Source organism: Pleurodeles waltl, chromosome 4_2 (assembly GCF_031143425.1).
Source record: "Pleurodeles waltl isolate 20211129_DDA chromosome 4_2, aPleWal1.hap1.20221129, whole genome shotgun sequence".
NCBI classification, from domain to species: domain Eukaryota; kingdom Metazoa; phylum Chordata; class Amphibia; order Caudata; family Salamandridae; genus Pleurodeles; species Pleurodeles waltl.
This window is the reverse complement of record NC_090443.1, coordinates 26,388,092-26,412,690: the sequence shown is the minus strand read 5'-3', so window position 1 is coordinate 26,412,690 and position 24,599 is coordinate 26,388,092. Positions and strand designations below refer to the sequence as shown.

Sequence of the window (24,599 nt, the reverse complement as noted above, 5' to 3'; positions counted from 1 at the left end):
GAAGACACCATCCAAACAGTAAGTGTTGCAGCGCAAGGAGGGAAAGAATCACAGCCCTTAAATACCCAAAAACAGGAAGTGCAAGGACACCCTATTAGATAGGGAAAAACACATAGAAAGTAATGGACAAGGAGCCATAGAGAGTAGGGAACCAGGGCATGCTGGGAAGGGAGGGGAATAATGGGAAAGAAGGAAAAACATAAAGGGAGGCACAAATGAGGGCGATAGTAAAGAAGGAACAACAATAGCAGGTGAGTGGGGAGGTTAGACACGCCCGAATGCGTGCCGTGCTATAAAGAAACTAGGCCCCATGCCCAATTTGGGGCCTCGTATGCTGCACAATAGACTCTGGGCGCGGCGTGTCTCCGTGCCGCGGCCCGAGCCGAATGGTCGGCTCGCGCCGCGACGCAACACAGCTACATAATAGCTTCACTGAAATCTATGGTATTTGGTATCAGCCAGTGCCCGGTACATACTTTAAAATGTCTTCCCTGTTCACTTGTAATATCTAGTAATGGAACTACAAATCACAGGGGCATATCTGCTCCTACAGATGTCTCCTCACATAAAAAATGTTGCACCCTGCCTTAGGGCTTCCAGGTTTGCTGTAGGGGTGACTCATATATTCTATGTAGTAATTTGGCATGGCACTCAGTGAGTGTGCCATATCATGCTTTCACTCCTGGTTTGCACCATGGCACGCAGTCTGCAATGGCAGGTTGCATGCAGTTTGTATGGGGGTCTCTTAGGGTGGTAAAATACATGCTGCAGCCCTCATGGATCTTCTTTGATACCCATGTCCTAGGTTCCAGGGGTACCACCTACTAGGAACTTACAGGGGTGCCAAAGTGCATGCCAAGTGTGTGACAATTAGACCATTTTACTGTGTTTTTAGGGAAAGAGCACTATGGCCAGGTTAGCAGGGTCCCAGTGCACATCAGATGAAAAACATCAGTACTAGTGGCAACAAGTCGGTGTGGCCATGATCAAAAAGGGGCACTCTCCTACACCTCTACAGTATTGATGTTTCTTTCTTAGCTCATCTACTCCAGCATAGGAAATGTGTGTACATTTGTGTAAATGCACCTGGATAGGACAGCCCTACTCATGATTTAATGTTCTGTGTGTTGCATTAGAGGTACTTGTTTTACAATGGTTAGTGGTTAAAGGCTGCCCAGAACTACTGTCTGCTTGATGACCCATCTTCTTCTTTCTTAGGTGCAGTGGCTGCTGGATAACTACGAGACGGCTGAGGGTGTGAGCTTGCCCCGGAGTACCCTGTACTGCCATTACCTGTTACATTGCCAAGAGCAGAAGATAGAGCCCGTCAATGCTGCATCTTTTGGCAAGCTGATCCGCTCTGTCTTTATGGGCTTGCGCACTCGCCGATTGGGCACCAGGTAAGGCTTCTTCAGAATTCTTGTAAGAATGGGGGTGGGATATTGAATTCAAAGTTGCAGAAAGGAGACTGAATACCCTTCTATATGTTGAATAATGAAATTCATTAATTCCTTCTGTCTCTGTGTAACGTCTATAACACTCACATATTTCATTCCATCACAACAGTCATGCACCCTTTCCTCATATTCTGAAACTGACTGTGCTCACAAATGATACCCATAGGGCTTCAACCAGCATGTCGAAAACTTATGAATATGTTGCCACTTCCAGAGCCCTGTACTAATTATTCATTCATAATGATCCTTATTTAAATGCTTCCTTTGTGTCACCTAAAGAATATTCCCCAAATGTCACACAGGCTGGGAGAATCTTTTCCTCATAATCAGCTTTTCAGTTCTGTGAAATGGCATGTGGCTTCAGCCATGACACAAACCACCTTGTATTATGTCACTGGCTTACAGGTGGAGCCAGTCTGCTGCTATTGTTAGTTTTTGTTTTTGCGCACCCCACTGGCACAGCTGAGAGCACTCTTGGTGCTTCACCAATGAAACTTTCCCGAGCTTCCATAGTTACTAGGTAAAATGTCTACTCAGAAAGATTGTGGGTTCAAACGCTTTCCTGTGTGCTGCAAGCAGATGTCTTTGTGATGTGTTGGGTCTACCTGATGCCATGAGCTGCAATTTATGTCCCTTGATGTATCCAAATGCCATCAGGGAGCGGGAGGTCAGAATATTTTTGACAAAGGCCCACAGGAAGATGCCAAACCATACTCCTTCTCCTACAGCTCTCCTGAGAGGGAACTATCCACATAAGAAACATAAGTTCAATAGGATGCTGCAATCCTTTTCTTGCTCAAGGAAGTGATCCCACTCAATGAATTCTCAGAGTCACAACACCACTCCACAACACCCGTTTCGTCTTCATCCTCAGAGCTGATCTCTAAGCTGCATCCACAATTTCCTCCTCCATCTGCTGACCTCAAGTAAAAGTCTCAAGTCATGCCATGTTGGGTACCTTTAGGGCACCTCTGGTAACCTCTGTGTCATATACCAAGGGTGGACGAGCTTCTTCAACTTAGACAACTCATGCAGCTCTGACCCCAAGTCCTCCTTGCTCTCTTCCTTCACAGGCTTCAGCCCTCATTCCTGGAAATAAGTCAACAATGACTCCATCCCCAGTCTGTCATCTATCTAGAGTCCTTACTGGTGCTGCCCGCAAAGACGGCTGAACTTATTTGGGTGGCACAAGATGAGGTCAGAACTTGCCTTGAGGAACAATCTCTTACAAAGTCCAGAGCAATTCCCAAGATGGAAGAGTTTTAACTCGGACACCATGTCCATGATTGGTAAGGGTTATGGGCACATGGATTGTGATGATACAGGGACTGATAATCTGCTCCCTGCTGCTTATACTGATACTGTCCTTTTTCTTGACTTAAAATTCCAGTGAAGAAGGGGGACATGCCTTAACAGTTTTGGGTCCTGACAGAGGAAACATCATCATCATCATATCACAGTAATAAAAAATGCAGAAACTCTGGAACAGATCTTTCCCTAAGAGGAACCAAATTCCAACACTTAGCTGGAAATTTTGCAAACTACTTGATTGGTCATGGAGTCCTTGCTACAATGTAATGAGGCACTACTGGAACCAGTCTTGGCCACCTGGGAAAAGCCCTCTTTGGATGCACCTGTTCAAAGACAAATTGCCATGCACCTAGTTCAGCTACCGGTGACTCAAAATGTTTAGCCTCAAATCCATCAGCAGAGAGATTGGTAAGTTCAGGCTTCCTCTTCCAAACTGAATCCCAGTCCCTTTCAGATAACTGCGCTGGACAATGAATGTAAGGAATTCAAAGCAGAGGGCCGGAAGGTTTGTGCATCTGGCAGTCTTAACTTTGTTCAGTGAATGCCACGTTTTCAAGGCTGGTAAGTGTACGTCTTTTTGGAAATTGGACAAACTGGTGATAGCTTGCTGTGCCACACGAAAAAAACATTTTCTAATTTGGGTAGTGATGATTTGGATGCTTCAAAGAACATTCTGAAGTGCAGCTTTGATTCGGTGGATACTGTAGCCTGGCCCATTGGCACTGCCATCACACAATGTTGTGATGCCAGGACGTAGTCAACTGGCTTTTCATTAGAGGTCCAGGTCACTCTGATGACATGTCCTTTGATGGTGAGTGACCTTTCAGCTAGAAAGTGTAGAAAGCTGGCTGCCTATGTAGCGCACCAATGTAGGAGTACACCAGGCAGATAGGCCAGTCAACCCTTAATGGTTTACAGGGTTTAAATTGATAATCCCAAATGCCCTCTTTGTGGTAGTGTGGGCGAGCAGTTCAGGCTTATCAGAGGGTAGTGTTAAGCATTTGTTGAACACAGAGACAATAAATGAGACACACACTCAAGAAGAAACTCGGGACCAGTCAGTCAGTCAAAGTTCTTTATTTGGCAATATGCCATAAAAGTACAGATACATTTATATCTGAAAAATTTAAATAATTAAAATGCAATACAAATAGATTAAAACAATAATGACGAAACATTTTCACTAAACAAGATTACAGAACTGTTTACAGTACCTTTATCAATATTTCCATCAGCCCAAATATGTGAAATGCAGTAATTTACATATAATAAATATCTCAGCATCATAATAAAATCATATACTTCAAGTTTGTATTAACATACAGCTACTTCCACCAGTTCGTATCGATTCTTAATGGCAATAGCAGATCTACTAAAATTTAGAACAGAATGACACATTTGTATTGATGAAAGTCTTTGGACGCTTATCAGTGCTTCCTCCGGACCAACTTAAGTAACAGATTTTTATATTAGTTTAGACACCAATATCAGCGAGATTAGGTAACTACTTTTCAAGATAGCTATTTTCAGAAACACAGAAAATACAGCTGTTAGATCTGAGGCATGAGCCTTGAACGTGGTATTGGTATCCTATGGTAGAAACATACACTGCACAGGGGCACCTGCAAGCAACTTACAGGGCTATTCTTCTGGACTTCAGTTAAGTAGGCGTCAAGGTCCTAAGAAGCACCAGCAATTTTTGTTTACCTGCCCTGGTGTGTCCTGGTGCAGAGGTGCTGGTCTCAAGGGTAGCCTGGAATGCTACCGCTGAAGGCTATAGAGAAACCTGTAAACAGAAAAATGCTGCAAGTGGGGACTTTAAGACAAGTCTGTTGGAACCCAAAGGGGGGCTTAGTTCTTGAGGGTCTCTGGAGCAAGGGTACACCAACTGTGGGCTCAGACGTGGACTGTGGAGCTCGGGTGCAGAGGTGTTTTGTCTGGAGGGTCGATAGCGTTGGAGGCTCTCACTTTTTGGGGTAGACCTGGAGATGGGAGCAAAACAGGACAGCAGGGTCACTCTAGATGATGGCCTCTTTGGTGCTGACGTACCATGTCAGTCAGTCGGTCTTGATGGTGTTAGTGTCTGGGCTGAACAAGCCTTGGTTGCTGCAAGGGGTCTGGTGCCCCGACTATTGGTGCAAGGCAGTTCCTGGGGTTCCTGGCATCTTCAAACCTGTTGGGGAGATGGATCTGACCACCTGGAGCACAGTGACCTCCTCCTGGGCGGCTGCTGCATCGGTGGACTCGGTGGTCAGAAGTTAGGTGGACTGGATGTTGCAGTTGGTGCCTGCAGATTGCAGGAAAGTGGCTCCTCCACTTCAAGGGAGATGCTGACTGGTTGGTGAAGTAGTGGCAGCCCTCTGAGGCGTTTGGAGGATGCACAGCTGCAGGATGAGCCAGGTCTTCGCAATTATCAGAACAGGTGCAGATAGTCAGGGTTTGGCGTCAAAATCCACAGTTAGTCCACAGTTTCTTCTGGTTGACTCTTCTTTGTCCTTCTTTTTTTGTAGTCAGACAAATCTAAGTTCCTGGTGTCAGGGGGCCACCTAAATACTGAGTTTAGGGGCATTAATGGGAGTGTAGGGGAGTAGCTAATGGGCTAATTACTCCTGGGGTGACTTCACCCTAGATTACCACTTCCTTTGGGGAGTGGGAATAACCCTGTCCCAGAGTTCCTTATTCCACCAAAAACAAGATGGTTTAACCCTTCTTTCGTTTAGCACATCAGATAGCCCACCTTAGGTGTGTGGCTATTCTGAAGGTGCAACACGCCTACTGTATAGGTACTTTCCTGCCTGCCCTGGTGCCAAATGGGCCTTAGGGCAGGAGGTAATATTCCCCAGGTCTGGGGGAAGCCAGGGTCTCATATCAAAGGGCGGCAGAGGCTTTAAAGCCTCCAGCCCAGGTATGTTGATTTACTAGTCATCCTGCTGGAGGAGGTGATAACACCTTCGCCTAGAGCAGGCATTGTTTCTGGCCTCAGAGAGCGGGCTTTCACCTCCAGGGGGTCAGAAACTTGACTGTGGTGGAAGGCTGGTCGATACTAGTCAGCCAGCACACTAGAAGACGAGTAGGCTTAAGGTGCCCGCAGGGTGAATGTCATAATAAATCAAATATTGGCATCAGTATGGGTTTATTAAGACAAAGGCCCTCATTCCAACCCTGGCGGTCTCTGACCACCAGGGCGGAGGGCAGCGGAAGCACCGCCAACAGGCTGGCGGTGCTTCCAGGGCTATTCAGAAAAGGGGAACCAGCGGTTTCCCGCCGGTTTTCCCCTGGCCCAGGGAATCCTCCATGGCGGCGCTGCTTGCAGCGCCGCCATGGGGATTCAGACCCCCTTCCCGCCAGCCTGTTTCTGGCGGTTTTCACCGCCAGAACCAGGATGGTGGGAATGGGTGTCGTGGGGCCCCTGGGGGCCCCTGCACTGCCCATGCCACTGGCATGGGCAGTGCAGGGGCCCCCTAACAGGGCCCCATACAGATTTTCACTGTCTGCTTTGCAGACAGTGAAAATCGCGACGGGTGCCACTGCACCCGTCGCACCTCTGCAACTCCGCCGGCTCCATTCGGAGCCGGCTTCCTCATTGCAGGGGCTTTCCCGCTGGGCCGGCGAGCGGCCTTTTGGCGGACCCTCGCCGGCCCAGCGGGAAAGCCAGAATGGCCGCCACGGTCTCCTGACCGCGGAGCGGGCATTCGGCGGTAACCGCATGGCGGGCGGCGGTCGGTCAAAATGACCGCCAAAGTGTTTGATACCAAACACCATAGGTTTCAGTGAAGTCTTTATGTAGCTGGGTAACTCGCAATGACCAGTGCCCAGTACATACCTTAAGATGGCTTCCCTGTTCACCTGTTAAATCTATTAATGAAACTAGACATCACAGACATCTCAGCTCATGAAGATATGTCCTCACATAAAATATAACCCACAATGCCCTAGGGCTGTTAAGGCCTTCTGTAGGGGTGACTTACATATACTATATGCAGTGGTATGGGCATTGCACACAGAGTGTGTGCAATGTTGTGTTTTCAAAATGGTTTGCACCTTCTCACGTATTCTGAAGTGGCAGTTTGCATGTAAATTGTAAGGGGGTCCCTTCCGGTGGCATAATACATGCTGCAACCCTTAAGGATCCTCTATAGTACTCATGCCCTAGGTATGAGTACTAGGTACCATGGACCTACAGGGGTGCTTAAGTCCCGGCCAATTGCGTTACCCTTGTCATTTACCTTTTTAGGTAAAAGAACACTGGCACTGGGGCCTGGTTAGCAGGGACATAGTGCACTGGCAGAGTCGAAAACCAGCATCTAGTAGCCCAAATGCGGGCAAAAAGTGGAGGAACATCTGCAAAGAGAAGTCCAGTTTCTCTCCTATGGGATTTCTATGTATAGCCATAAGCACTGAATAGTCCCGCCCACGTGCGGAGACTCTAAAGTAGTTCTTTAATATATCTTCTTAAGTGGAGATTTTTCGCCTTTCTTCAGGAAGGCCTGTAAAGACATTTAAGAAAGTCAAAAAAAAAGGCCAATACATAAAATGTATATAATTTAAAATGTTTTGCAAACAGTATAAATCTCCTTCACAGACCCCTTTTTTATGACAGAGATGAGGGAGAACTGGGCAAAGGGGCTTTATAGGCTGTCATTATATGGCTAAAATAGAAGCTGTGCCTTTAAGAACCTAGAGGCCACTAGTATCCCATCATTGCTAGCTGGTGGCAGTTGCTTCTGTTCTTTTTGCCAGCTCCTGCTGACAGGACCCTGAAGCATTGAGCTCGACCTTTTATAGTTTTTTTTTTTTTACAAAAAGTTTGTCAGAAATTGGTGACAACACATTTACTCAACATCTTTTACTTTTCCTGCCTTTTTATGTTACTTTTTTTTTTTTTTTTTTTTTTTACAGAAAACTGAGGCATTTTCTCAAAATGCCTTCATTATTTGATGTTTCCTCTTTGTGGCAGGAAAAAGGCCAAAACAGATCCTCATGAGGTCTGTATCACCTGTCTGCCTCCTCATCTTCCTGACACCTGTGACATCTGCAGGAAGTTTTCCAGGCGCACTCTGCGTGACAGAGAGAAGATTCTCCTCCAAGGAAGAGAAGAGAGACATCACCAACAAACAGCTTACGAGTGAGGCTTCAGAGCGAGGGGAAGGTCAATCTTCCACCAGGGTTCTTTCTGCAGCTTCCAGTGAAGGTGGAAGATCTGAGAAGTGTGTTGCAAGCCAGAGAAGACATCTGTTCCAGGTGACGTCCAGAGGATCGGCGTTGAGGCAAGATACGGCACCGACTTGTTCTCTGTCAAGGGATGGTTCGACCTAATGGAAGCAACAGCGCTTGCCGTCGAGACAACTTCAGTCGAGGGAATATATGCTGTCGGTCCATTGCCGCCGTACAACGTCAAGAAGTGCCTCATCGTTGAGGAATGCCGGTTCGCTGTTGAGACGGCGTCAACAGTCGAGGGCTAACTGTTGACGCCAGAGATCAACGTGGAGGAGTCTGTCTAGGTCAAGGAGGGAGAGGAGGAATAGGAAAATAATTTATTTTTCATCTGAGTCATCACCTTCTTTGGTTGTGTTACCTTCTCCATCTCCTCCTCCATCTTCACCTCCTCCACGTGCTTTACCTCCTCTGACACCCCCAGCTTCTACCACAGGTGCTTCCTCTTCCATCAGCACCTCCTACTGTACCCCCTCTAGGACCTAGAAGCACTCCAGCTTCCAGGCCTCAACGCACTCCTGATCGTGCCACCACTCTCCTCATGGACATCACACACCGGGACGCTCTTCTACTTTGTCAAGGCATACCCATCGCCATCATGGATCTTACCATAGGTCAAGGTCACACTCCCATCTATGGCATACCGATCATTCTTCTCCTTCTACAAGAGACTATTCACTAACTTTATCAGACTCTCCACTGCCTCGTACCTCTCTGGTAGATGACATTACTACCTTTCAAGAGGTGTTAGTCTGAGGGGCTGCAAAACTCAATATACCAATATCGGTAACCACACTGCCCACATCAGTAATCTTCGAAACGCTACATCAGTGTACAGTTTCAAGGCCGTTGCTTCCACTGGTCCCAGGTTTCCTCAAACCGGCCATGGATTTGTTCCTAACTCCAGCCATGGCTATGCCTGCTCCATCTAGGCTTCAAAAGAAATACCGGCCACCGGATCAAGAACCATTATTTATTCGTACTGATCCTCCACCCGACTTTGTCGTTATTTTGGCTGGCAATAAAAGTCCATTTCACCTCTCTATCACCCTATTTACCTCCAAATAAGGAGAGTAAAAAATTGGACTCAGCAGTCCGCAAAGTCTGCAGTACAGCAGCCACGTCAATGAAGGCAGCCAGTGCTTCGGCCCTCTTGGGCAGGTATGACTGAGCCCTTTGGGATTCAGTCCAATATTTCACTGACCACCTGTCAAAGGACGAAAGGGAAGACTTCCTGGAGATCGGCACAAGAGAGCAATGGTCTCCAATCAAATTATAGTGCAGCTGCGGATTCTTCCCTCTTTGCCACACATGCTACTGTCATGGTGTAACCTTGCGAAGGCATGCTTGGCTCCGACTGACATCTCTAATACCAGAAGCGCAACACAGCATTCAAAATTTGCCATTCTCAGGTTTCATACTATGTGGCAGCCATGCTGATACCTGGATGGCAAGAATGAAAACTGAAATGGACACATTAAAAGCTGTGGGTGTGGAGACACCAATGGAACAGCACAAATCCCAACCAGCATCGGTTTTACTCAGAGAGTTCAAACCCCTCATTGGCTTCTGAGTAGATCTCAACAACATCAGGAATCTTACCAACCACAGCGCATGCAGACAAGATGACACTCTGCCCAACAGCCTACCCAAGGTGGTAAACAAAAATCAACCACAAAACCATGAGTCCTCCCTCGTCCCTCTTCTGTTATCCACGCCAGTAGTGGGAAGAATTCGACATTACCTGGAAGAGTTGCAATGCATCACAACAGATGCCTGGGTTTATTGTAAAGAATGGGTACTCTCTCAGGTTTACCACCCCACCACTGTCTATTCCACCAACACTGTCCACTTCTGATCTCAACTTACTCATCACAGAAGTCAGCATCCTGTTGCAAAAGAAGGCAGTGGAAGCCACCCCCCACAGTCAACGGGGGGCAGGTATTTACTCCAGGTATTTCCTTGTACCAAAGAAAGACAAACACAAATTCAGACCCATTCTCGATCTCAAAGTCGTCAACAAGTGGATTCGGAAAGAGAAGTTCTGGATGCTAGCTTTACATTAAATATATCCCCAACTTCACAGGGAGATTGGCTTTGCTCCATCAACCTTCCCAATGCATACTTCCACTTTTCCATTGCCAGGAAGCATCAGAAATTTCTCAGGTTCCTTATGGGGCACAACCATTACAGTACACAGTACTACCATTTGGCCATCCACGTCAGCACCCAGAACATTTTCTAAGTGCATGGTTGTGGTTGCGGTCCATCTAAGTAAGCACTGAATCTTCGTCTACCCCTATTCTAGACAACTAGCTCATAAAAGCATCCACTTCTCACGAAGCCCAACTGCATTTTAATTCAATATCAAAACTTGCAAGCTTCTTCATCGGTTGGGACTTTACATCTACAGGTCCACGTAAACACCAATCCAGACGTTGTATTACTTAGTGGCCTCCATCGACACGATTTATGCAGAGGTGTGTCCTTCGGAGGAGCAACGCTTATCGATTCTTCAGACTCTTAAGGGGGTGTCTCATCCAACTTTAAGAGCAGTCTCTTCTTAGCTCGATGGCCTCCTGTATCTTTCTCACTCCCAACGCTTGCCTGCCCATGCGGCCTCACCAGGAGTGTCTAGAGGACCAGTGGGACCAGTTGACGTGCAACTGGGAGGACAGGATAACACTCTCCTTCCATGCAATGCGACCCTCAAGTGGTGGTGTTCTCCAAGCAATCTTCTCACCAACAGGTCCCTTTGAAACCATTGTGCCAGATGCATCATTGCTTGGATGGGGAGTCCATATGGATCATCTCCAGATTCAAGACTCAAGGTCTCAGAGAGAGATGACATATCACATCAGTCTCCTTCAACTCCATGCAGTTCATCTGGCGCTCAAGGCCTTTCACCCATCATTCACCACCAACACCCTACTTGTTCAGACAGACAATACAACCGCCATGTACTACCTGAACAAGGAAGGGGGTACCACATCCCGTGCCATGTCTCTACAGGCCAGACCATTTGGAAATGGCTTTTGAAAAGAAGAACCTAAGGGTAACGGCAGGTCATCTCCAGCGCATCAAGATTGTTCAAGCAGATGTTCTCAGCCGAGCTCTCAATGAAAATCATGAGTGAATCTTGCACAAAGAAACCGTTCTAAGTATCTTGTGTGGGGCAACGCATCTATCGACCTCCTCGCCACAGCGGAAAACAGAAAATGCCCTAACTTCGTCTCCAGGTATTACCATCACAGGCAAATTTCTTTACGTCTTTCCACCAATTCACCTAATCCTAGCAGTCCTGATCAAGTTTTTCCACTAGAAAGCCAAGATGATCCTAATTGCTCTAGAGTGGGCACAGCAATGGTGGTTCCCAGACCTTCTCCACCAGTCACAGCGTCCACATCTCAAATTGCCATGCAGGCCAGACCTACTAACACAATTCGGAGGACAGATGGTACACCCCAATCTCTCCTTGAATTTGGCAGCATGGCTCCTCAGCTAGTGCAGTATGGACACTTGAACTTGCCACAAGACTGCATGGAGATCGTCTAGGAGGCTAAGCGACCTTCTACTCTGATCCGCCTAAAGCCTTCAATTGGAAGAGATTTTGCATCTGGTGTTCCCCTTAGAACGTGGACCCGACTACTTGCCAAGAAGATGTGATTTACTATACCTTCTACACTTGGCTAAATCTGGCTTGCAATTCTCTTCCGTAAAGTTTCATCTAGCAGCTCTTACTGCCTAGAGGAAATGTCTGTCAGAAACCTTTTTTTTTCCATATTCCTGTCATAAAGGATTTCGTAGAGGGGTTGAAGAAGGTTTTCCCTCTCAATAGGCGCCCCTTGCCTCCCTGGGACCTCAATATAGTGCTTACTCGCCTTATGTGGGATCCCGCTGAACCTATCCACAAAGCTTCCCTACAACACCTCAGGTGGAAAACAACTTTCCTGGTAGCAATAACATCAGGTCTGCAGGTTAGCAAGATACAAGCACTATGTTCTCATGAACCATACACTGGGGGTCATTCTGACCCTGGCGGTAAATACCGCCATGGCGGAGGTTGGCGGTAGCACCGCCAACAGGCTGGCGGTGCTCCGCCGGGCATTCTGACTGCGGCGGTACAGCCGCGGCCAGAAGCGGAAAGCCGCTGGTGTACCGCCGACTTTCCGCTGCCCATGGGAATCCGCCATGGCGGCGCAGCTTGCTGCGCCGCCATGGGGATTCTGACACCCCATACCGCCATCCTGTTCCTGGCGGTTCGCCCGCCAGGAACAGGATGGCGGTATGGGGTGTCGTGGGGCCCCTGGGGGCCCCACAAAGAATTTCAGTGTCTGCTTTGCAGACACTGAAATTCGCGACGGGTGCAACTGCACCCGTCGCACCTTCCCACTCCGCCGGCTCAATTCTGAGCCGGCTTCCTCGTGGGAAGGGTGTTTCCCGCTGGGCTGGCGGGCGGACTTTCGGCGGTCGCCCGCCAGCCCAGTGGGAAACCCAGAATGACAGCTGCGGTCTTTTGACCGCGGTACGGTCTTCTGGCGGTTCCCGCTTGCGGGCGGCTACCGCCGCCCGCCAAGCTTAGAATCAGGGCCACTGTCTTTCATTCTAGCACAGTGGGTATGAGAACTCCTAAAATTCCTTCCTAAGGTTGTGTTGACCTCCATGTAAACCAGACTATCTCTTTGCCCACATTCTTTCAGAATCCCTCCACTCCAGCAGAAAGATCTCTCCATTTACTGGATTTTAGGATGCTTCTGAAGTTTTATCTCAAGAAGGCAGGAGATATCCACCGAACGGACCAGTTGTTTATTAGCTATGGTTTGCTACGCACTAGGTTAGCCACCTCCAAACAATCCATCTCCAGATGGATAGTTTCATGTATTTTGCTGTGCTACTAAAAAGCTAAAAAATCACTAGCAGCTAAACTTAAGGCACTCTACTAGGGAGAAACCTACTGCTGCTTTACTACGCATTATCCAGATTACAGAAATTTGCAAAGCAGCTACCAGGAAATTAGTACATACTTTCACTCAACACTACTGCATAAACTCCGATGCTAGAGCAGATGCTTAAGTAGGGCAGGCTTCCCTCAGAAATCTGTTTGCTTAAACTTATAAGTGACCCTCTGTCTTATCAACTGCAATATGTGGGGATGGGCTTGCTACTCTATTCATTGCTTATGACTATACATGGAAATCCACAATGAGAGAACGAATAGCTTCTTACCTGTAACTCCTGTTCTCCCGTAGGGGAATTTCCATGGTAAGTCATAAGCAACCCTCCCTGATGGAGTGGACAAAGGTATCCTTGCAACCTTTATATCGCACATCACCTTCAAAAAGAACTGAAGCAACTGCCACCGGCTGGACGTGATGGGATACTGGTGGTCTTTAGGTTCTTAAAGCCAGAGCCTGTGTTTTAGCCATATAATGTCAGCTTATGAGGCTATTCTGACCTGTTCTCCCTCTTCTCTTTTATAAAAAGGGGTTTGTAAAGGAGATTTATACTGTTTGCAAAATATTGTAAATTATACTCATTTTATTTACTGGCCCTTTTTTGACTTCATGATGAAGAATTTGGCCATTGTAGCCAGGTTATATAGGCTGCATTATCTGTCTCTTTCTTAAGTGTCTGTACAGACCTTCCTGAAGAAAGGCAAAAAATCTCCACTTAAGAAGATATATTAAAGAAATGCCTGGGGGTCCCCACACCTGGGCGGCACTATTCAGTGCTTATGACTTATCATGGAAATTCCCCTATGAGAGACTAGGAGTCACCTGTAAAAAACTATTGCTGCTTGACCCCCCTCCCCCCACCTACAGCCAATATGCTCAGGAGACTCAACCCAAACCTGGGAGAGTTTTCCTTGTGTGTCAGGCAACGAAGAAGTAAGGAAACTGGCTATACTGTTGCAGATCCTACTCTGCCTCACATCCTCCTCTTGAGGTCACTTCCTCTGGGAAGCTGACCCATCTCAGCGATAAGACCCATTCTCATTTGAACATTCACTAGAGCTGTATCTTTTTCTTCCTCCCCTTTTACCTTTGGTTATGAGGTCCCAATCTATTCTGTCCCTAACTCTGCTGGGGCAACACCTAGCTTGCCCAAAGAGGTTAACCTACACTTGAGTACCCCACCATGACCAGCAGGGTCAGGGGGCCTAACATGCTTTTGGCTGTGTGGTCTGCCACCCATGCCAAGTACAGTGCAGCCATGAAGACCAGTACCCAGTAGAGGCGACTGACAACTCTCAGAATCCAAAACCAAACTCTAAGCTCCCCACTGAGAGGTGGACAAGCTTTTTTAGGGGCAACTTTGAGTTCTTGGAGCTTCTCTGGCTGTTTGCCATAGGATGTAGTAGCCCTCCACTTTAGACACCCTTCTTCCACTCTCCCTTCTGTCAGTGCCGGGACAATACCATTTTTCTGCCCAACTGCCTGACTGCACTGGATGTTTTTGCCAACAGGAGAAGCCTTCCCAGTGCCAACTCTGGGCTTCACTCTTACTGGGTTAGTAGGCCCTTGGCTCACTGGATCTCTTTTTAAGAGTGGCTTCCCTTTCCCCCTTCTTTTCCCCCTTGTTTTTCAACCCTAGTCTTCTAACTATAGGGACTGGGCAGGGGTCTGCGTTTAGGGGAGTGCCCTAGGCAAACACTCCTTCTGGGATCAGACAAATCTCTGGGAGGTCACTGCCAAGGATACAATCTTGGGGGAGGCCAGAACTGATCATCACCTTATGCCAGCTAAGGGTACCATCCTATTCTAGGGGCACTAAAGCTACAGGCCTAACTGTGATCTCCTCAGGGCCTACCATTATCTTTCTTGTCTCACCTAGCACATATTGATCTGGGGCCACTAACCTGCTCACCACTATCCTGTGACTAGGGCATGTCTCCTTCAGGCCAGTGGCAGGGACCCCATTCACCTGAATGGAGTGGAAGTGCCTAATTCCACTTTCAGGAATCACCAGTGTACCATCTGGTCCTCCTTCCCAGTAAAATGCAATGAGAACCTTGTAGAGGGTTGGATCAGCTGACAGTGTACACCTGTTGTGTGGCACTTTATACTGAGTCCAGGCAACCCTTAGTGATAGTGAGTAGGTGTCCAGATAGCAAAAGCTCTCTAGGGGTAGCTGTGGTGAGCAGCTAAAGCTTATTTAGGAGGAGTGTAAAGCACTGGCAGCACGACAATAGGCAGTCAGTAACTCTCACACAAGAAAGAACCACACCAGGTTTTGCAAACATAAAGTATTATTTATTACAGCACTACTGCTATACTGTCATTGGTATATGTCAACTTGTAGATATCTACACAAAATATACATTTTGAAATAAACAGAAATAGCATAGAAATACATGGGGCCCTATGGGGTGGACCAAACCATATACTATAAAAGTCATATAAGAATGGACGTGCCAAACCCAGGTACGTGTGTTAGAATTTATGGGGCAGCTGGACCAGAGGTAAGTACCAGAAATCTCACAGGTGCCCTGGTGCAGAACTGGTATCAAGCTGGGTGTCCCATAGGCTAACACAGGACTATCGCGGTTAGATTTTTATGGATTCAGGACCCTTCCCAGTGGACCTCGAGGAAACCAGCTGACGCAAAGAAGGTTGGATAGTGCCTCCACCCGTGGATACCCAGAAGACCTGGGTGAAGTGGCTTCGGAAATCCTCGTTGGAGTCCATGTAAGCCTCATTTACTCCAGTATTGGAACTTGCATAGATTCACATGCTTGAATCATTTCCCGTCGTCGAGATGGGAGTCCCTGGTACATTACAATAGCTATGCAATGATCACTATAGTGAAAGAAGGCCTAAAACCTCCCACTTTAGTAATGTATCCTTTTCAATTTGAGAAAAGAGACCAAACTTAGGTTTCAACCAATCAGGCTGCCTCTTCCTCTAGAACACTCCTGTGAGAAGCTCCAGTGCCTCAGATTTTCTACTGCACATTGTGCTGTTGCGTAGGCTCTCATTATTCTAATAAGACCACTGGATTTTGAGCGTCAGAATCGCCTGCAGTGTGGGAGACTAAGTCTTACCCACTGCAGGTGATGCCTGTCGCCCTTATCCGGGTTTAGCTCTGGCTAACTAGCATCTCTACCCAAGGGCAGGGATGATTGGGCAGCCGAGGGCATGACATAGTTGATTTCTCAGGGAAATCGTGGTCACTAGATCTCATCCGTTTCTCTCAGTTACATTAGTCTCACATACACAATGACAAACAGAGGCAGTATATGTTTCAATAAGGTTTTAATTAAGCAACTGCACCTTATATAGCAAAGCATGTACTGCAATAACCAGGACGATACAGCATGACAAGATTAGAATTGTGACAAGGAGAGTGAAGCATAGAAATAATGCTACCATATTGTCACTAGAGTCAATAGACTAATTCCTACCTACACTATATTAGAGCACAGCATTTTAAGCTCTAGTTCTGCCCTTCAGGTTCCCCTGGGAAGACATCATCCCACATACCTGACCAAAGGCCTGAAGTCTGCATAAGCAGCTGTAGCGAAGCATTCAGCAATCAGCATACAGTTGCGGTTCTCTGGCTGGAATCTCCCTTTAACCTGTAAGGGACAAGGAAGTGTTTTTATAATGGGACAAGGAAGTGTTTTTATAATAAAACAGCTGACGTTATAAGAAAATGGCCCTACACAAGGATGTGTGTTTTTCTGTGAATGTCCGAGACAAAACTTTTACCACGTTCACCGGCAACCTATCTTACTGCAGCCTTGAAAGAAGTACAGAGTGAACAAGAATGTCTTGTTTAAGATCATAGTGCTGGCCTAAGCAAAAACAGCTGGGTAGAAATAAATAAAACAAGACCGCAAAAGTGGCTATTGTAAGAATAATAAACAAAGCTGAATAAAATATATCTAGGTTAAAGTGCACAGCGGCAGGCCTAGAATGCTAAAATAACATGCATGGAGCTATAACTAAAACGGCTACACAACACCCTCCCCTTGTCGGTTGAAGGTGGTTCAAAGCCTAAATATATATAAAAGCTACTAAGACTTAACCTAAGATATATATTTAAAAAATGTCAATAATGACAAGCTAAAAGGACGCATGAGCATATATAAAAGGACAATTTAAAATGGTGACATGTGACGTAAAAAGAGGCCTAATCAAGAGTCAAAGTCATTTTGAAAATTGCCAATTAGATCCGGGAAAATGGACGACAGGAAATCTTCCACTTAGGCGGGTGCTAAGGTTGGAAAGGCATCGCCGAGAAGGAGCAAGGAGAAGTCGTGTTCCATAGCTAGAGCCTCAGCCAAGGCAACAACTTTCCGTGGTGTGCCCAGTAATGAGTTCAGAGCCACATCCTCCAGGAAGAGCAACTCATAAGCAGCTTTGCATAGCAAGCGCACCCTCAACGTGCATGTCTGATAATAAACCCTCAGCGAGAACATCAACAGATCAGCGTCCAATGAAAGCAAGTGCTGCGTAGAAAGGCAAACTTTCAGTGCATGTTTGAACGAGCACCAAAGGCACCGAAACAGGAGTGTTGCTCCAAAGTACTTCATCATGCGTTTATGACACAGCTGCGCTGGTGGGAGCACTTTTATTCCTCCTTGTTGCGGCGGGACAGCCATTGCGCAGAAAAAGTAGCAACAGCAAAATCGAACTATTATAGCCAAAGTTATTGGAAATTTCCAGAAAATACTGGAAAATATTGAGCGAATGGCTGATGGTATTAAACCGAAAATGGAGGAGAAGGTGTGAATGAAACCAGAACCAAGAGCTTTAAAGAAATTTGCGATTCCAGTAGTACTGGACGCATTCAATATTCATCCCACAAGTTCACTAAAGTGTCTCGGAAAATAGGTACTTAAAAGGGACTGTATCTCTGCTGATGACCTTACCACCTGAAGTGCGTAGGTCTTGCGTGCAGATGTTAGGGCCACATGTTTTTGGAACAGTAAAGCTTTGAGTCTTCTCAACTTATCAAAATTCTTTCAAATTAGAAGTAGCAATATGGGGCCAGATGTCAGCTACCTCTCTTAATCTAATGGGAGGAAAAAGTAGGTTCCTGCAGCATGTAATCTTAGAGACCGAAACAACAAACTTTTCTGGGTCACATCCCACAACAGTCTTCACCATTGAGGAGAACATAGCTGCCATTTGAAAGCACCTGGAACATAGGTCTAATCAAGGGGACTGGAACTCCCTTCAGATAACAAGCCAAGTTCACTGCTGACGCGTTACACGCCCCATGCAAGGACAGCTGTTTACAAACTATCAAATGGCTGACAGAAGTCTCGCATTCACTGCCGCCAAGAAAGACTTCTTTCATGCCACTGAGACATTTGTACGAGAAGGGTAGCTCCCACACGTCATGGATGTAACTATCTCCCAGCCTTTCATATCTGCCTACCAGAATGTGCTTTAAGCAGGACGTGAATTGAAGTGTGGAAACAGGCAGATTAATGACCCCGTGTATTAACCACTCAGCAGATGGTATTTCAGCCACAGTAAAAGGCAACTTTTCTAACTTTTCGATGTTTAGCATGACATAAGTCGCTTCTTTCTTAGCCATTAGTAGTTGATATCACATTAAATGTCGAAAATATGTCCCTTGTGCTAACGTGTTGCCAGGGAACGCGACCTGCCTTCATTGTTTGAAGTGTCCAACCCATCTGCATTAAGGACCTTAGTTGATTGACTCTGTCCATGGTGTAAGGAAGACATATCTGTTTGTATAATGTCCATAGCAGAAGAGACAATGTTATTTAAGGTGTATACCCAGGCAGACAGGGTATTAATCCCATTATCTACACCAGCTAATGCCTTCTGTACATTTTCTTGGTCTATTTGCCTTAACCAGGCAGCGGTTTCTTGTTGGGAAAGCTTCCAAATTTCATTATATACTTCATATAAGAAACAGTTTCTGCTTTGTTTTATGGGCCTAATAGAAAGTCCTGTAAATCAGTGTTACTAGACAGGAGACAGGTGTTCTCTAACCGCATCTAGTGAAGAACTCTTTAACCATTGCTGGCATAGTTTCCCTACACTGTATGTTGTTACTAAACCCGCATTTTCGGATGATATATAGCAAGGGTCTGGCCTACTAGTTCTAAAGCCCCCGTGGAATTATAAAACATTTATGACGCCAATTGGTATTTATTGGCCACAATAACCACCTGCCATGACGTGACAGTGAAGCATTAAACATGCCTCTCTGGACCCATTCATATATATTTATGAAATTTTGCAGGGGCGGGAATACTGTGCGAATTCAATTCATTAATCTTTGCTAAGTCTAAACAACTTGTTTGTTGTACAGTTTCCTTTAAAGCTATCATTTGAACAGGTATCAGGCATGCTCTCAACAAATCTTCCTTCCCCTGTATTTGCCAATGTCTAGTCCCCCCACACACTTTTTATGTCAATCGGCTTCAGCCAATATTAATAACCTTCTATAGTCAACCTGGAAACAAAGGAATCCAAATAAAAAAAAATTGTATTTGATAATAATATCCGTACATTTTCTATCAGTGGCAATTTAACCCGTTCTGTGCTTTGGACGAGGTGACCTCGTCCAAGGCTACAGTTCCCCTGTGCCTTGGACGAGGTCACCTCGTCCAAGGCACACGGGAACTTGGGGGAGCGCTAGTGCCCCCCCCGCTGTGCATCCCCCTCCCCCCCAAGGCGGGGATGGAAGGGGAAGACCTTCCCCTTCCACCCCCCCACACCCCCCGTGACGTCAGCGCGCGAGCACGTGCTGATTTGTCACAGGGGCCTCCCCCATCGCGCTGGAAGCTCTGCTTCCAGCACGATTGAAAGAGAAATGCAAAGCATTTCTCTTTCAATCACGTGGGGGAGGCCCGGAGGGGCTTCAAAGGGAAGGAAATGTATTTCCTTCCCTTTGAAGTCTATCCCAGGGTTTCAAAAGCCGGATTGCTTGCAATCCGGCTTTTGAAACCCCACTAGACACCAGGGATTTTTTTTTTCTTCCAGATATTGACATAAGGGAGCGACCCCTTGGGCAAGGGTCGCTCCCAGGGGGGGGGGGGGCATTTTTCGGGAAGGCCTTTTCTGCCCCCAGGGGGGGCAGAAACCTCTAGGCACCAGGGATCATTTTTATTTTTATTTTTTTAGGTGGGCAGCGTCCCCTTAGGCAAGGTTCGCTCCCCTAGGGGGCAAATTATATTTAGGCCATTTCTGCCCCCAAGGGGGGCAGATTGGCCTACTTTGATGAGGCCAATCTGCCCCCAAGGGGGGCAGAAACCACTAGACATCAGGGAGTTTTTTCTTTGCGTGAATTTCACGCAAGGGGAGCGACCCCTTAGTCAAGTGTCGCTCCCTGGGGGGGGGGGGAGGGAGGGGAGAATTATTTTAGGCCATTTATGCCCCCCCCGGGGGCAGATACCTCAGGCGGCAGGGCAATTTTTTTTGTGTGTTTTTTTTTTTTGTTTGTTTTTTTAGAGGTGGGGAGCGACCCATTAGGCAAGGGTCGCTCCCCTGGGGGGCAAATTGTATTTAGACCATTTCTGCCGCCCTTGGGGGCAGATTGGCCGATTTTAGGTAAATCTGCCCCCAAGGGGGCAGAAACCACTAGGCACCGGGGAGTTGTTTTTTGGCGCCAATGTCACGCAGGGGGAGCGACCCCGTAGGCAAGGGTCGCTCCCGGGGGGGAGGGTGGGGGTTGGAGGGGGCAAATTTATTTTAGGCCATTTCTGCCCTCCCCGGGGGCAGATCGGCCTATTATTAGGCTGATCTGCCCCCGGGGTGGCAGAAACCTCTAGGCGCCAGGGCAAATTTTTTTTTTGTGTGTTTTTTTTTTTGTTTGTTTGTTTTTTTGGAGATGGGGAGTGACCCATCAGGCAAGGGTCGCTGCCCTGGGGGGCAAATTGTATTTAGACCATTTCTGCCCCCCTTGGGGGCAGATTGGCCGATTTTAGGTCAATCTGCCCCCAAGGGGGCAGAAACCACTAGGCACCAGGGATTTGTTTTTTGGCGCCAATGTCACGCAGGGGGAGCGACCCCGTAGGCAAGGGTCGCTCCGGGGGGGGGGGTCAAATTTATTTTAGGGCATTTCTGTCCCCCCCTGGGGCCGGCTGAGCTAGAGGCCAAAATCCACAGGTAGACACTTTAAAAAAACACCTCTGTTTTCTGTGAAAAAACTATGTTGTGTCCACGTTGTGTTTTGGGCCATTTCCTTTCGTGGGCGCTAGGCCTACCCACAGAAGTGAGGTACCATTTTTATCGAGAGACTTAGGGGAACGCTGGGTGGAAGGAAATTTGTGGCTCCTCTCAAATTCCAGAACTTTCTGTCACCAAAATGTGAGGAAAAGGTGTTTTTTGTGCAAAATTTTGAGGTTTTCAAATGATTCTGGGTAACAAAACCTGGTCAGAGCCCCACAAGTCACCCCATCTTGGATTCCCCTGGGTTTCTAGTTTTAAAAAATGCGCTGGTTTGCTAGGTTTCCCCAGGTGCCGGCTGAGCTACAGGCCAAAATCCACAGGTAGGCACTGTTTTCTATGAAAAAATGTGATGTGTCCACGTTGTGTTTTGGGCCATTTCCTATCGTGGGCGCTAGGCCTACCCATACAAGTGAGATATCATTTTTATCGGGAGACTTGGGGGAACGCTGGGTGGAAGGAAATTTGTGCCTCCTCTCAGATTCCAGAACTTTCTGCCACAGAAATGTGAGGAACATGTGTTTTTTTAGCCATATTTTGAGGTTTGCAAAGGATTCTGGGTAACAGAACCTGGTCAGAGCCCCACAAGTCACCCCATCTTGGATTCCCCTAGGTCTCTAGTTTTCAGAAATGCACAGGTTTGGTAGGTTTCCCTAGGTGCCGGCTGAGCTAGAGGCCAAAATCTACAGGTAGGCACTTTGCAAAAAACACCTCTGTTTTCTTTAAAAAAATTGGATGTGTCCACTTTGCGCTTTGGGGCATTTCCTGTCGCGGGTGCTAGGCCTACCCACACAAGTGAGGTATCATTTTTATCGGGAGACTTGGGGGAACGCTGGGTGGAAGGACATTTGTGGCTCCTCTCAGATTCCAGAACTTTCTCCAATATAAATGTGAGGAACGTGTTTTTTTAGCCAAATTTTGAGGTTTGCAAAGGATTCTGGGTAACAGAACCTGGTCAGAGCCCCACAAGTCACCCCATCTTGGATTCCCCTAGGTCTCTAGTTTTTAAAAATGCACAGGTTTGGTAGGTTTCCCTAGGTGCCGGCTGAGCTAGAGGCCAAAATCTACAGGTAGGCACTTTGCAAAAAACACCTCTGTTTTCTTTCAAAAAAATGGGATGTGTCCACGTTGCGTTTTGGGGCGTTTCCTGTCACGGGCGCTAGGCCTACCCACACAAGTGAGGTATCATTTTTATTGGGAGACTTGGGGTAACATAGATTAGCAAAACAAGTGTTATTGCCCCTTGTCTTTCTCTACATTTGTTCCTTCCAAATATAGGAGAGTGTGTAAAAAAGACATCTATTTGAGAAATGCCCTGAAATTAACATGCTAGTATGGTCACCCCGGAATTCAGAGATGTGCAAATAACCACTGCTCCTCAACACCTTATCTTGTGCCCTTTTTGGAAATACAAAGTTTTTCTTGATAGCTATTTTTTACTCTTTATATTTCAGCAAATGAATTGCTGCGTACCCGGTATAGAATGAAAACGCACTGCAGGGTGCAGCTCATTTATTGGCTCTGGGTACCTAGGGTTCTTGATGAACCTACAAGCCCTATATATCCCCGCAACCAGAGGAGTCCAGCAGACGTAACGGTATATTGCTTTCGATAATCTGACATTGCAGGGAAAAGTTACAGAGTAAAACGTAGAGAGAAATTGATGTTTTTTTCACCTCAATTTCAATATTTTTCTTTTTCAGTTGTTATTTTCTGTAGGAAACCCTTGTAGGATCTACACAAATGACCCCTTGCTGAATTCCGAATTTTGTCTACTTTTCAGGTTTAGGTTTCTGGGATCCAGCATTGTTTTCATGCCCATTTCTGTCACTGACTGGAAGGAGGCTGAAAGCACAAAAAATTGCAAAAATGGGGTATGTCCCAGTAAAATGCCAAAATTGTGTTGAAAAATTGGGTTTTCTGATTCAAGTCTGCCTGTTCCTGAAAGCTGGGAAGCTGCTGAGTTTAGCACCGCAAACCCTTTGTTGATGCCATTTTCAGGGGAAAAACCACAAGCCTTCTTCTGCAGCCACTTTTTCCCATTTGTTTAAAAAAAACGAAATTTTCACTGTATTTTGGCTAATTTCTTGGCCTCCTTCAGGGGAACCCACAAAGTCTGGGTACCTCTAGAATACCTAGGATGTTGGAAAAAAAGGACGCAAATTTGGCTTGGTTAGCTTATGTGGACAAAAAGTTATGAGGGCCTAAGCGCGAACTGCCCCAAATATGCTAAAAAAGGCCTGGCACAGTAAGGGGAAAAGGCCTGGCAGCGAAGGGGTTAAAATCATATGACTCAGCGTTTTTAATATCATGCCCAGAAAAATATGTAAACTTTTCAGAGTATGTTATAGAGCTCCCTTGTGGTGGAGTTGGACAATGTTCCCATTGTGTGTAATTAAAAACAGTCTTTGGGTACTTGCAATGTGGATGACATGGTGCCCATAATAATTATACCAAAACAGATCACCATAATTCTCTTTAGATTGGTAAACATCTTTGTTTTCAAATACAGTGTAATACTGCAATTCGTTCATCATAGAATCAACTGTTTTCACATCCCAACCATCAGAAACAACTCTGGGTATTATTATATAGTTCATTGAAAGTTAAAACACATATGGTATTTGAATGACGTCTGTCGGGCCGTATATATCAAATGTTACTTTATCCCGAACAGTCCCATCAGGAATTGGTATAGCGGAAATGTTCACAAAAGACAAGTCTCTACGGACCTTGTGAGAAGAAAAATTTGGTTTTAGGACCTCATCCACCAGTTCAACGGTCGATTTGTAAGGATGAAAATGACCATGTATTAGTAAAAAGAATGTTATAACAAACCCAGTCCAAAGCAGGAAAGCCAGTACAGCCAAAGAAAGCCACAGATAGTTCCATGGAAGAATAAAGTAAGTTGCTTTAAGCCAAGTTATCAGCTTATGTGTTTTTGACAGTTCAGGTGTCGAAGAGGTGAATGAGTCCAAAACGTTGTCTTTGATGTCGGCAAAGAATCCTGAAGCAGTTCGTGCAAAAGCTGGAGCCGTGTTTGTAGGTGGAGAACCAGTGGGTGTTTCCCGTGGTGGTTCAGAATAAATGACGCCATCCGTCTGTGTTGAAGTTGTGTCAAATCGATCAGTTATTTCTGTATTGTTTGTCAGTGGAACCAATGCAAGATCATTTTCCACTCTCCCCAAGCTTGGAGAGGTGTCCGTGTTGCTGCTTACAACTTGTAGAGAAACTTCCTGACCAGTAGTGAGAGGGATTCGGGAACTACTGGCTGTCCCTTTTGGTCGGCTGTGCAGGATTGGCCACATGGTGTAACTTGACATTGTCGATAGATACAAAGTGGTTTTCTTTAGCACCAGATAATGGTGGTAGAATGACAGTTCTGGGACCAGTGCCTGATAGGAAGGACCAAACTCCTTTTTCACAGCAATCTTTTCATATACTAGATCCCCAAATTTAG

The 24,599-nt window shown here is 46.4% G+C and overlaps 1 protein-coding gene across 4 annotated transcripts in view; it reads left to right on the top strand.

The window, feature by feature from the left end:
• Positions 1-24,599, top strand: part of RFX1 (regulatory factor X1) — a 788,791-nt gene that overhangs the window by 238,503 nt on the left and 525,689 nt on the right. For all 4 annotated transcript variants that reach the window (XM_069230453.1, XM_069230451.1, XM_069230454.1 and 1 more), the window contains one exon: positions 1,219-1,400. In XM_069230453.1, the coding sequence (XP_069086554.1) occupies positions 1,219-1,400 (182 nt within the window). The remainder of the gene's footprint in view (positions 1-1,218; positions 1,401-24,599) is intronic.